Source organism: Carlito syrichta, unplaced genomic scaffold (genome assembly GCF_000164805.1).
Source record: "Carlito syrichta isolate Samal-C Ts95f unplaced genomic scaffold, Tarsius_syrichta-2.0.1 Scaffold120496, whole genome shotgun sequence".
NCBI classification, from domain to species: Eukaryota; Metazoa; Chordata; class Mammalia; order Primates; family Tarsiidae; genus Carlito; species Carlito syrichta.
In genome coordinates, this window is record NW_007064592.1 from 1 (window position 1) to 13,497 (window position 13,497).

The following is a 13,497-nucleotide window of genomic DNA, read 5'->3' on the forward strand; positions in this document are numbered from 1 at the left end:
GTCTTCACATTTTTTTTTTTTTTTTGAGGCAGGGTCTTGTTCTGTCAGGCTGGAGTGCAACGGTGTGATCATTGCTCACTGCAGCCTCGACCTCCTGGGTTCAAGCAATCCTTCCACCTCAGCCTCCAGGGTAGCTGGGACTATGGGCACATGCCACCACACCAGGCTAGTCTTATTTTTCGTAGAGACCAGGTCTTGCTATGTTGCCCAGGCTGGTCTCAAACTCCTGGCCTCAGTGATACTCCCACCTCAGCCTCTCTAGTAGCTGGTATTACAGGCCTGACCCCCTATGCCTGGCCCTTCACTACTTTTCTTTATTTTAATTTTTGAGTCAGAGTCTCCCTCTGCCACTCATTCTGGAGTGCAGTGGCATGATCACGGCCCACCACAGCCTTGACCTCTGGGCTCGGATGATCCTCCCACCTCAGCCTCCCAAGTAGCTGTGGAACTGGAGGCCTGCACCACTACACTCAAGTGATTTTCTGATGCTCTGAAGAAACAAGGTCTTGCTACGTTGCCCAGGCTGGTCTCACGTTCTTGGGCTCGAGCAATCCTCCTACCTCAACCTCCCAAAGTGCTGGGATTGCAGTGTGAGTCGTGGGACCGGCCCCTCGCTACTATTTTTTTTGAGTTGGGGTCACTCTGTCACCCAGGCTGAAGTGCAGCAGCATGCTCATGGCCACTGCAGCCTCCACCTGCTGGGCTCAGGTTGGCTAAGTTGCCCAGGCTGGTCTTGAACCTCTGGACTCAGGCAATCTTCTCGCCTTGGCCTCCCAAAGTGCTGGGATTACAGACATGAGCCACTGCGCCCGGCCCCTCACTACTTTTAACCAGCTGTTAAACTATGGAAAGGGTACCATATCCAACTGCCTTTTACTGTCTGTGTTCCCTCCCTGAGGGGAGGAGACATTCTTTTTTTCTTCCATTTCTCAGAGGGCAAACAGCCTCAGAGATATGGTGGAGTTCCCCAGGACCCAAACACGGGCCCATGTTGCCCAGCCCCATCCTGGCATGTGGTAATAGCCACACGGGGGTGTCCCTTGCCCCCTGCCAGCACAAAGCCTGGCACACCGCAAGAGTCTTCCCATGTTGCTGACCGACTTTCAGAAGGTCCATGTCCTATCTCTGGCTTCTTCCCCTGAGTCCTTTGTCTCTGAGACTCCAGCAGAAAAACAAAAATGAAAACAACATCAGCAGAGGGGCTGGCACCATAGCAGAAATCTCACTGCAACACCCGACCTTGAATCTGACCCTGACTATAACTGGGTCCCAGGTGTAACTCCCAGTTCCTCAACATGTGAGGAACTGAGAAACAGGTAAGTGACATCACAGGGACACAACCGGTTCCACATAAACCACAAAGCCCAAGGAACAAAGGCCCTAGGCCTCCTGCAAGTCCAATGCAGAAGAGATCAACTGTCTTCATGCAAGCAAGCAAACTGGAGGAGAAAGCCCTTTACCACTGAGGAAAATCTAACGGGCATCGACCGGCCAAGACATGCAGAAAACCTTTATTTCTTTTTTTTTTGAAAACCTTTGTTTCTAAGAGGGGTAACTGAGAACCAATCCCTGATTTCTTGTTGTTGTTGAAGTGGAAGGACTGTCTGAGTCCAGGGGTTCAAGACTTAAGGCTGGGCACAGTGGCTCATGCCTGTAATCCCAATGCTTTGGGAGGTAGAGGCAGGAGGATCACTTGAGGCCAGTTGTTAGAGGCCAACCTGGGCAACATAGTGAGACTCCATCTCTACAAAAAAATAAAATTAGCTGGACACAGTGGCACGTGTGGTCCCAGCTACTCAGGAGGCTGAGGTAAGAGAAGTGCTTGAGCCCAGATCAAGTCCAGCCTTGGCAACATAAAAGACCCCATCGCTATTTTTAAAAAGAAACAAAAAACATGCTTATATTTAGGGTAGTGAACTATTCTGTATGATACACTAGTGGTGGATATGTGTCATGATGCATTTGTCCAACCACACAGAATGTAAAACCCCAAGAGTGAGCCCCAACGTCAACTGTGGACCCTGGGTAACAGTGATGGTCAATGTTGCTTCATTGATTCTAACAAATGTGCCACTAGGGTTTGAGATGATGTCCCTGGGGGAGGCTGAGCACACATGGGGTCTGGGGATACCTGGAAACTGTCTGTATGTTCTACACAATGTTGTGTGAACCAAAAACTGCTCTAAAAGTTTAAGTTAATTATTGCCTGTAACCCCAGCTACTCAGAAACCTGAGGTGGGAGGACTGCCTAAGCCCAGGACCTCAAGGCCAGCCTGGGCAACATAGTGAGATAGTGAGACCCCATATCTTAAAAAAAAAAAAAAAAAGGTTTTAATGGCTGGGGGCAGGGGATCATACCTGTAAATTAATTTAAAAAGTATTTTTAAAAGAAAAATAGAAGAGATTTAGGACACATATCAGCCACAACCACTGTGGACCCTTTACAGATCCTGAGATGACTTGGAACGTCTGAAAACAGACTGGGGTGGAACACTAAGAAGGAATACTGTCAATGTGTCCACCCGGGACAGGGATTTTGTTAAAGGGTTTTTATCAGTGAGGGTCACACATGGGATACCTGTGGAGATGATGGCAAGATTGCTGGCTTTTAATTTTTTCGAGATAAGAGTCTTACTCTGTGGGCCTGGCTGGAGTACAGGGGTGCAATCGTAACTTGCTGCAGCCTTGACTCCTGGGCTCAAGTGATCCTTGCCTTAGCCTCCTGAGTAGCTGGGACTACAGGCATGTGCTATCACACCCAGCTAATTTTTAAATTTTTTTGTAGAGACAGGGTCTCGCTATATTGCCCATGTTGGTCTCAAACTCCTGGGCTCAAGTGATCCTCCTACCTTAGCCTCCTGAGTAGCTGGAACTACAGGCATGTGCCGCCACACCCAGCTAATTTTAAAATTTTTTTGTAGAGACAGGGTCTCCCTATATTGCCCAGGCTGGCCTCAAACTCATGGACTCAAGTGATCCTCCCACCTCAGCTCCCAAAACATTGGGATTAGAGGAGTGAGACAACGTGTCCTTTCTAAACCCCCAGCCTGGAAGGGTCTGGGCCTCAGATCTGATGCCTCCCCAGCTCATGCCCCCCTCCCAGGGCAGGTCCCAGGCCTCACCATGGTGAAGTAGGTGGCCGCCTGCTCCAGCAACCCCACCAGCCCCAGCTCCGTGAAGTGCTTCCCAGAGCAGAAACCCTCCTCGTCGGGCGACAGGATGTCATCAGAGATGGCAGACTCTTCCAGCACGTTGGATGAGACGTTCTGGGGCAAGAGAGGTGGCTCAGACCCCAGTGCCCCCCAAGAGCAGCCCCGCCAGCCCCCACAGCCACTCACCTGGAAGGAAACGCATCCCACGGGCAGGTGGCGTCGGTCCTCCAGCAGGGCCAGATACTCCGCTACCAGGGCGGCCGCATGCACCATGCACTGGGCAGCCTCCGCGTGGTTGCCCAGCTCTGCGTGCTTCCCCGCCATGTTCTGCAACCATGTCAGCCGCAGGTCTGGTGAGCCCTGGTAGCCCCGGGCTATCCTGGCCGAGCAGAGTGGGAGGATGTGAGGAGGGGGCTCGACCGGTCCTCTCCACCCACCCCCTGCCCATTCCCCTTCAGTGGTTACCCTGATACCTGGTCATGGACAGTCAGTCTCCTCACCTGCACCCCTCTCCCCTTTCTCCCACCTGGTTATCCCCTCACCTGTCTCCTCACCTGTTGATTCCCTCACCCATCCATCTCCTTACCTTTCCATCCCTCACCTGACTCGCCTGTCCATCCCCTCACCTGTCTCACCCATCCATCCCTCACCTGTCTGCCTCCTCATCTGCCTTTCCATCTGCCCCTTTCCCACCTGGCATTTCTCATTTGTCCCCTGCTCATGAGTCTCCTGCCTGTGGAAATTTCAGTCACCCAAACTCACGGCTCCCCTTCCTTGTGCACCACCTCATCCATGCACCTGTCTGCCTCTCCACCTCTGTCACGTGGCCTCCCAGTCCCCACTCATGACTGCTGACTAAATGTCCTTTGCCTCTGCTCCAGTGGCCTGTCCCCTGACACATCATCCCTCACCTGTGAGCACCTCCCTATCCCTCTCACTTGTCCTCACCTGTCATCCTCACCTGTATGTTTCTCCGGTCCCCTCTTTACCTGTTCGCTCACCTGCCCTGACTCTCTCAATTGCTCACCTGAGCCCTCCTCACCTCCTCAGACGTGCACTCCCCACCCACTCACCTGCCTTACCGGTCGTGTGTTGGCTCCGCCCCCCTCACCTGTACATGAGGTCGATGAGCATCTCGGGGTCTTCCTGGTGCTCTTTCATCTTCACCGTGTCAGTCAGGATCATGTGCAGGTTGAACATCAGGTCCTGGACCTGGAGCCAAAAGGGCGCGGGAGGTGAATGGGGCCAGGAGGCGGGGCCGGGGGTCCCAGGGCGGGGTGGCGGGCCTGGCAGGTGTCACCTGCTCTGCGAAAGTGCTGTCCCGCAGCCCCGCATCCTCCTCAGCGTAGGTGAGGATGGTTTTGAGGGACCGTCGCAGATGCTCCTCGCTGAAGTTCTGTGCCGTCCCCACCAAGGACGACAGCGACATGGTCACCTGCATCTTCACGCGGGCAAAGTTCTGAGGGGAGAGAGGGGACCCGTGAGACTTAGACCGCAGACTTCATGTCAGGGCCTGCCAGACCTGCCAGCATGGCTGCCGCATCCTTACCCCTCAGTTGTCCTGACAGCTCAGCAACGGCCCCTTGCCTCCCTCTGCGCAGAGACCCCGGGCCAGCACCATGCACGAGCCACGCCCCCATCTCACTCACATGGCCAATCTCGAAGTTCTGGCGCATGAGCAGGTAGAGCGAGGCGCTGGCGTGTGTGCGGATGGCACTCACGCAGCTGCCGCAGTGTCGCAGGAGCCTCAGGCACAGGTCAGCACACAGCTCTGTGTCCTCCTCGAAAAGCAGCTCCGGGAACTGCCGGGGATCCAACAGACACATCCAAGCCCCTTCCCGTTGGGCTCAGAAGGTCCCAGGTGGGGCCTACTCAGGCAGGGGCACCTGTGTGCACCCTGTCCTTTACAGCCAAGCACAGTAGCTTTGGCATCAGACCTGGGGGACCCCAGACGAGGGACTTAGCCCCTCTGATGCTTGCTTCTTTCCCCTGTAAACTGTGGCAAGAGCCTCATCACATGGAATTGCTGAGCACACAGTAGGCGCTCAATGAACGAGCTACTGTTTTTTCTTTGTATTTTTATTTCTTTTACTTTTTATTTTTTTTTGAGTTGGAGTCTCACTCTGTCACCCAGACTGGAGTGCAGTGGCCACTCCCGGCCACTGCAGCCTTGACCTGCTAGGCTCCGGCGATCCTTCTGCCTCAGTCTTCCGAGCAGCCAGAATTACAGGCGTGCGCTACCACGCCCGGCTAATTTTTTTATTTTATTGTAGAGATGAGGTCTCGAACCCGTGGGCTCAAGCAATCCACTCACCTCAGCCTCCCAAAGGCGCGAGATTACAGGCTGAGCCACCGAGCCCGGCTTCTTTTACTTTTTTTTGAGTCAGAGTCTCACTCTGTCACCCAGGCTGCAGGGCAGTGACACACTCATGGCCACTGCAGCCTTGACCTGCTGGCTCAGGTAATCCTTCCATCTCAGCCTTCCAAGGGGCTGGAACCACAGGCATGCGCCACCACGCCTGGCTAATTTTTTGATTTATTGTAGAGACGAGGTCTCACTGAGTTGCCCAGGCTGGTCTCGAACCTCTGGATTCAGGCAATCCTCTCACCTCACCTCCCAAAGTGCTGGGATTACAGGCATGAGCCACGGTACCCAGTCTAGAATCTTTTTTCTCACTCTCTTTTTTTTTTTGGAGTCTCACTCTGTTACCCAGGCTGAGTGCAGTGGCATGCTCACAGCCACCCCAGCCTTGACCTACTGGACGCAGGCGATTCTTCCGCCTCAGCCTTCCAAGTAGCTGGAATTACAGATATGTGCCACCATGTCTGGCTAATTTTTTTATTTATTGTAGAGATGAGTTCTCTCCAAGTTGCCTAGGTTATTCTCAAACCCATGGGCTCAGGCTATCCTCTCACCTCAATATCCCAAAGTGCTAGGATTACAGGCGTGAGCCACCATGCCCAGCCCTCTTTTTTTCAAAGAGACAGTTCTGTCGCGCAGGCTAGAGTACAGGATGGCTTACTGCAGCCTCATCCTCCCGGGCTCAAGTGATCCTCTCATCTCAGCTTCCTGAGTAGCTGGGACTGTAGGTGTATACTGCAACACCTGGCTAATTTTTTTTTGTAGAGACAGGGTTTCACTCTGACACCCAGGCTGGAGTGCAGTGGTGCGATCATAGCTTGCTATAGCCTCAAACTCCTGGGTTCAAGTGATCCTCTCACCTTAGCCTCCGTAGTTCCTGAGATTACAGGTGTGAGCCACTGTAACTGGCCTAGAGCTGCTATTATTGTAAGAATCATGGTTGTCGAGTGCTGCTCACCTTAGACACCAGGGCCCGCTGGGTGGCCAGGCCATGCTGCAGGAAGAGGGCGCTCTGGGCAGTGCCCAGACTGTACAACACAACCTTCAGCACTGCACCCAAGATGCTCTCCCGGGCCTCAGAGAGCATCACCGTCTGGAGGAGAGGGGGCCAGAAATCCAGGTGTTAGAGTCTAGGGCAGTTGCAGGGGTAGGGAAGGAGGAGGATTATGGAGTCAAAAACCACAGGGTATACACTGTGGGGTCTGAGCTCAGGGTGGATGCCAGATCAAGCCTTACCTGCACTATGATCTCCAGTGTGTCCAGAACCACCAGGCTCGCCTCGGTCGCCAAGTTCCCTTCCACCAGGGCCTCATGTTCCATCTCATCCTTGGTCCTGAGTGGGAGGAGGTCTTGGGGGGGCCAGGCAGGGAGAGACCCCATGCCATGGCTGGGCTTTCTCCCACCCCTGGCAGCCCAGAGGGCACCAGCTCCCTGGAAACTGGACTGAACCCAGCTGACTCCCTCCCGCCCACACCCACTTGTCCACGCGGTCCAAGGTCGGCTTCCAGTGCGTGACGCTCTTCCGCCAGCGCACATTCTCCTGGGTCCCAAATGGGCTTCTCTCTGAGACGTGTGGATGCACGTTCACATGTGTGTGAAAACACAAGGACACACATGAGTGGGAGGAGAAACAGACACGCACGTACTCAAGCGGCGTGACCCATGAGGACACTGGGTGCAGCGGAAGCCACCGGGTAGATGCACACAGGGGGAGACACAGATGACAGATGGGGACACTGAGGCCCATGGATATGGTGATGACATGTGGGCTTTTCTCTGGGGAAAATGAGGATAAGGGGTTGGGGACAGACCCCTGGTGGGGACCCTTGGGTGTGAGCCTGGAGCAGCTGCTGAGGAAGGGGGCACGTCAGCCTCTTACCACGACTCCGGCGAACCATTTCCTGCCGAGCTCCAATGGTGCCCAGGATGGCCTCCTCCAGCTTCGCCTTCATGTCCAGGGACTTTTTGAAGGTGAGGCTGTTGATGCGCTCAAAGGCTTTTTTCCCCTGGGAGGACAGAGGACTCAGTTCAAGGTGGACCCTGCTCTGTCCAGACTGGGTTAGCCGGGATCACCTCCTTTCTCACCCCCAGGAGACTGGGATCAAAGACATCATTCACCCCTTTCCTCTAAGCTCTCAGCACCTTCCAAATTCTTTTTTTTTTGAGTTGGAGTCAAACTCTGTCACACAGGCTGGAGTGCAGTGGCACGCTCATGGCCACCGCAGCCTTGAACTGCTGGAATCAGGTGATCCTTCCGCCTCAGCCCTCCAAGTAGCTGGAACTAGAGGTGCGCGCTACCACACCCAGCTAATCTTTTGATTTGTTGTAGAGATGAGGTCTCGCCAAGTTGCCCAGGTGGGTCTTGAACCCACGGGCTCAGGCAATTCACTCACCTCAGCCTCCCAAAGAGCGGGATTACAGGCTGAGCCACCGAGCACGGCTTATTTTTTAAAATTTATTGTCGAGACAAGGTCTCACCAAGTTGCCGGGCTGGTCTTGACCCCATGGGCTCAGGCAATCCTCTCACCTTGGCCTCCCAAAGTGCTGGGATTATAGGGCCACCACATCTGACCTCCAAATTCTTTTATTGTACACGTATTTATTATTTTTAGAGACAGGGTCTTACTCGGTCGCCCAGGCTGGAGTGCAGAGGCACAATCACAGCTGGTCACAGTCTCGACCTCCTGGGCTTAAGTGATCTTCAGGTAGCTGGGATTACAGGCACAAACCACCACATTCGGCTAATTTTCTCATTTTTTGTGTAGAGACGAGGACTTGCTATGTTGTCCAGGCTGGTCTCAAACTCATGGGCTCAAGTAATCCTCCTGCCTTGGCCTCCCAAAGTGCTGGGATGACAGGAGTAAGCCACTGCACCCTGCCTCCACCTTCCAAATCCTATTTCTGAAGGCATTTCCAACCTTATCCCTCTGCCCCCAGACTCCTCTGCACATGAAGACCACCCGCCCCTCCACATCCAGCCAGGGGAAGCCCTGTGCTTGCCCTCCTCACCACTCCTTTGCCCCCTTCTGCTCCCTGGAACCTTGTACTCGAAGGCGGCCAGGCAGAGGTAGAGCAAGTCCAGGAGGCGTCCCAGCTGCGGGAGGGCCAGGTCAGTGGTCCAGCGCTGCAGAAGTCCAGGCTCTGCATTCTTCAGCACCCACAGCACACAAGCTAGTAAGGTCCGGCTCGATTCAGCGGAGAGGGAGCAGCCTGCGCGTGACGCCTGGGGCCACAGAGGGGATGACATTAATTCTCATTTTCTCCATGTGCAATAAATCTGCATCTTGTAAAATCCTTTCTCTCACCCAGCCAGATGGCATCTGTGAGGATGAGTCTGGGACTCACCGTGGGCGGGCCCTGGGAGATGCTGGCCCGGGAGCCGGGGGCCAGAGGGCCACCAGCGATGGCCATGGCCACGGAGGGGTTGATGGTGCCCCCGATGTCCCCTTCGCCTTCTGTGTCTGAGTCCAGCATTGAGGCCAGTCTTGACCGCTGACCTGGGCCCTCTGTAGGGAACGGCGAGGAAAGGAGAATGAAGCCTTGCCACATGCTGTCCTGCGGTCTCCAATTTCCCTGCTCCAACTAGCTTGGGGTCTCTGGTTACCTACTCCCAGAACTCACCAATATACTTTTTCCTTGTTTGTTTGTTTTGAGACAAGGTCTCACTCTGTCACCCAGGCTGGAGTGCAATGATGAAATCATAGCTCACTGCAGCCTCAAATTCTTGGGCTCAAGTGATCCTCCCACCTCAGCCTCCCGAGTAGCTGTGACTACACGTGTGAGCCACTATTTCCAGCTAATTTGTTAATTTTGATTTTTGTGTCTGTGTGTGAGTTGGGGTCTCATTCTGTTACCCATGCTGGAGAACAGAAGCACGATCATGGCTCTCTGCAGCCTTGACCTCCTGGGCTCAGGAGATCCTCCTGCCTCAGCCTTCTGAATAGCTGGGTCTACGGGTACACGCCCCCATCTCTGGCTAATATTTTGATTTTTTTGTAGAGATGAGGTCTTCATATGTTGCCCAGGCTGGTCTCAAACTCCTGGCCTCAGTGACCCTCCTGCCTCAGCCTCCCAAATTGCTAGGATTATAGGCATGAGCCACCATGCCTGGTCTAATTAGATACATTAACCATGCAACTGTCTGTAAGCTCTACAAGGCCTGGGTCTATCTGCTCAGACCACTGCTATACACTCAGCATTTAGCACATGGCCTGACCCACAGAGCAGTCATAGTAAAAATAATGACAATGATGATGATGATGACAATAGTAATGTTGGTGCTATTATTATAGCATCAATTAGTGCTCCTACAGCATCTCCTACATGCCAGGTGCTGTCCTAGGCACTTAAAAAGTGTTCATTCTAGCCGGGCTCAGTGGCTCAGCCTGTAATCCCGTGCCTTTGGGAGGCTGAGGTGAGTGGATTGCCTGAGCCCGCGGGTTCGAGACCCGCCTAGGCAGCGAGACCTCATCTCTACAATAAATCAAAAAATCAGCCGGGCGTGGTAGCGCATGTCTGTAATTCCAGCTACTCGGAAGGCTGAGCCCGAAGGATGGCCGGAGCCTAGCCGGTTGAGGCTGCGGTGGCCGGGAGCGGCCACTGCACTCCAGTCTGGGCGACAGAGGGAGACTCCAACTCAAAAAAAAATGTTCATTCTTGGGCGTGGTGGCTCATGCCTATAATCCCAGCACTTTGGGAGGCTGAGGTGAGAGGATTGCCTGAGTTCACGAGTTCAAGCCTGGGCAACTTGACGAGACGCATCTTTACAATAAGTCAAGAAAAATTAGCCAGGTGTGATGGCGCATGCCTGTAGTTCTAGCTACTTGGAAGGCTGAGGTGGAAGGATCGCCTGAGCCCAGCAGGTCAAGACTGCGGTGGCCATGAGTATGCCACTGCCCTCCAGCCTGGGCAACAGAGTGAGACTCTAACTCAAAAAAAAAACGTTCACACTTGGCTGGGTGTGGGGGCTCGTGCCTGTAATCCCAGCACTTTAGGGAGCTGAGACGGGATCGCTAGAGGCCAAGAGCTTGAGACCAGCTTGGGGAACAAAGTAAGTTCATGTCTCTACAAAAAATAGAAAAATTAGCCGGATATGGGGCACACTTGCAGTTCTAGCTACTTGGGAGGCTGAGGCAGGAGGAGCACTTGAGCCCAAGAGTTCGAGGCTCCAGTAAGCTGTGATTGTGCCACTGTACTCCCAGCTTGGGTGACACAGTGAAACTCTTGTCTGAAAAAAAAACAGTGTTCACTCTTAATCATCACAACAACCCTATGGAAGTAAATGTTTTTATCGTTCCAATTTTATGGAAGAGAAAACTGAGGTACAGAGCAGTTAAGTGACTTGTCCAGGGTAGAGCTACGATTTTAACCTCAATAGATTGATTCCCAAATCTATGATCCTAAAAAGAGTAATCCTCAATCCTTCCAAAAAGAAATCTCAAGAGAAGGAAGAGTTTCCAAGAAAAGTACAACTGATCTTGCCTTGGAGTTTCCTGAAACAAAAGGCAGACTGAATCTAACCAAAGATCCAGCCCAGCTCAATCCCTGCCTGGACTGAGGTGATCAGCCTGTTATCCTAGGGTTCTTATATGTACAATGTCCAGGATATAATAGAAAACTATTAGACATGGAAGAAGACAGAAAAAAATGTAGTTGATAAGAGAAAAAGAGACAAGACACAGACACACAGATGAAAATGTTGAAGCTGGCCAACAAGGACTTTAAAACAAAAGTCAGAGAAAAAGATGGGCAGAGATGGGCCCAAAGATGGAGAATTTCAACAGAGAATTAGGATCTACTAAAAGAAAAAAAAGACACTTTATGACTGAAAAATATAATATCTGAAATGAAGAACTCAATGGATGAGGTCAACAGGAGACTGGACACCACAGAAGATATAACTCAAAGACAAATGAGTAAAAAATTTCCCACCTGAAGCACAGAGAGCAAAACAAATAGAAAAACAGAGCATGATGGATGCATGACATGATCAAAATGTCTAACATACGTGTAATCGGAATCCCAGAAAAAATGAGGTAGAAAAAAAAATTCAAGAGATAATTCAAAAGACAGAGAATTTCCCCAAGCTGATGAAAGGAATCAACCCGCAAATCCCAACTGTGTGCCTCCAACCACTGTGTCATACTGTCCCCATAGTGTCAACCTGTGTTTGCCAGACAAATGGGTAAAGGAAGGAACGTGGGGCTCCAACTGCCTTGTCGCCTGGATTTGCTCTTTTCAGAAAACAATAAACAGTATAATAACATCTCTCATCTATTGTGAGCTGACAATGTATCAGTGCAACAGTCCCCCAAGTTTTCTCATAACCCTATGAAGTACTTGGTCCTATTACTTTGCTCATTTTACAGATGGGAAGCCCGAAGTTCAGAGAGGTTATGGCTTGCCTAGGGCCCCATGGACCTGCTCTGCCAATCCTACTGCCCAGACTCTTAGCCCTAACTGTTCTCTCTCTCACCCTTTCTGTCCTGTGCCTTGTGTGGCCAAGCCCCTGGAATGTGACACCAACCCTCCCCAGTCTACCCACCAACAAAGTCATGTAGCCGTGGCAGTGTGTCCCGTGCAAGCGACAGCAGCGGTAGGTACAGCTCAGCCACACGAGCCTTCACGGTAGCCTCGGCATAGCGGGGGTCAGTGTCATGGCTGCAGAGCAGGCTGTGCACAGCGCTGATGGCCTTCTTGTGCAACAGGAAAGCCCTGTGGGGGAGCAGGGTATTCAGGACAGAGCAGACGTGGCTCCCGGATTGTCCCACCTGTCTGGGGCCAGACAGGACTGGCACTCACCCCTCAGCCTCAGGCTCGAGGGCCAGAGCCAGCTCCGTCAGCAGGAGCCCAGCCAGGAAGTGCTGCTGCCGGAATGGCCCACTCAGCTCAAACATGCTGGTCACCTTGGGGTCTGGGGCCTGGCTGGAGAAGGTGGAGCTCTGTGGAAGAGGGGGAGACACTGGTCAAGGGTCAAAGGTGAGAGACTGCCCACCATGAAAGCCATTTAGGAGGCAAGAAACATCATGGTGTCGAGAGTCAGAGATGAGAGACTGGGCTAGCTCATGTGGAGGTGATGGCAGGGGGATGCAGGTTAAAGGCTAGAGATGAGAGGTTGGGGTTAGCCCATCTGTGAGGTATGAGGGCATGGGGCCAAAGGTCAGAGAGTTGAAAAATGACAAATGGAGCCGGGCTCGGTGGCTCAGCCTGTAATCCCAGTGCTTTGGGAGGCTGAGGTGAGTGGACTGTCTAAGCCCACGGGTTCGAGACCCGCCTGGGCAACTTGGCGAGACCTCATCTCTACAATAAATCAAAAACTAGCCAGGCATAATGTGTGCCTGTAGTTGCAGCTACTTGGAAGGCTGGGGCGGAAGGATCAATGGAGCCCAGTAGGTCGAGGCTGCAGTAACCGGGAGCGGCCACTGCACTCCAGTCTGGGTGACAGAGTGAGACTCCAACTCAAAAAAAAAAAAAAAAGACAAATGGAACACCGGTCTGGGAATTAGGATTCAGCAGTGAGAGAGCAGAGCTGCCAAAATGATGGGTCAGGGGTGAAGGTCAGAGGTAAAAAGTCCAACATAAGGGATCAATCAGTCCACTGGGGCAGAAGTGACTGTAAGAGGAAATCACAGAAACTGGGCTGCAGGTAAGAGGAGAGGTCATAGGAGAGGAGGTGGAAGTCAGGCCAACCCACCTGGGAGGTGGTGGAGGACACGGAGGGGGAGGGAGAGGCCGGGGGTGACAGGGGGCAGCAGGGCAGGTTGAGGGTCACGTAGTGCTCGTGGCTGCACAGGATGCGAGTGAATTCCATGCGCAGGGTCAGCAGGGCCGAGGGGTTGGGGGCCGATTGGAGCCGAGTGGCCACCTGGTGGGGGGAGGGTGAAAAGTGGCTAATGGTGACATCAGGATCACCCCCTCGTTGCCCCCAAACCCCGCCCACCCACTCGCTTACAGCTCCATACCCGGCGCGCCCACTCGGCTTAC

At 53.0% G+C, this 13,497-nt stretch overlaps 1 protein-coding gene across 1 annotated transcript; it reads right to left on the minus strand.

The window, feature by feature from the left end:
* Positions 1-3,086: 3,086 nt before the first annotated feature.
* On the minus strand, positions 3,087-13,389 carry DOCK6 (dedicator of cytokinesis 6). The gene is made up of 14 exons (XM_021707566.1): positions 13,208-13,389; positions 12,316-12,455; positions 12,059-12,228; positions 8,860-9,020; positions 8,555-8,737; positions 7,394-7,520; positions 6,993-7,077; positions 6,751-6,847; positions 6,473-6,607; positions 4,802-4,954; positions 4,453-4,611; positions 4,264-4,364; positions 3,339-3,531; positions 3,087-3,266 (listed from the first exon to the last, which is right to left on the minus strand). The coding sequence occupies exons 1-14, from the start codon at positions 13,322-13,324 to the stop codon at positions 3,087-3,089; spliced, it is 2,001 nt and encodes a 666-aa protein (XP_021563241.1). The 5' UTR covers positions 13,325-13,389.
* Positions 13,390-13,497: the final 108 nt, after the last annotated feature.

Coding starts and splice junctions, on each gene's coding strand:
- DOCK6 (XM_021707566.1), bottom strand. CDS start 13,324: ATGGAATTCACTCGCATCCTGTGCAGCCACGAGCACTACGTGACCCTC. Junction 9,021..12,058: donor ACGGCTACATGACTTTGTTG/GTGGGTAGACTG, acceptor CGTTCCCTACAG/AGGGCCCAGGTCAGCGGTCA. Junction 7,521..8,554: donor TGGCCGCCTTCGAGTACAAG/GTTCCAGGGAGC, acceptor CTGTCCTCCCAG/GGGAAAAAAGCCTTTGAGCG.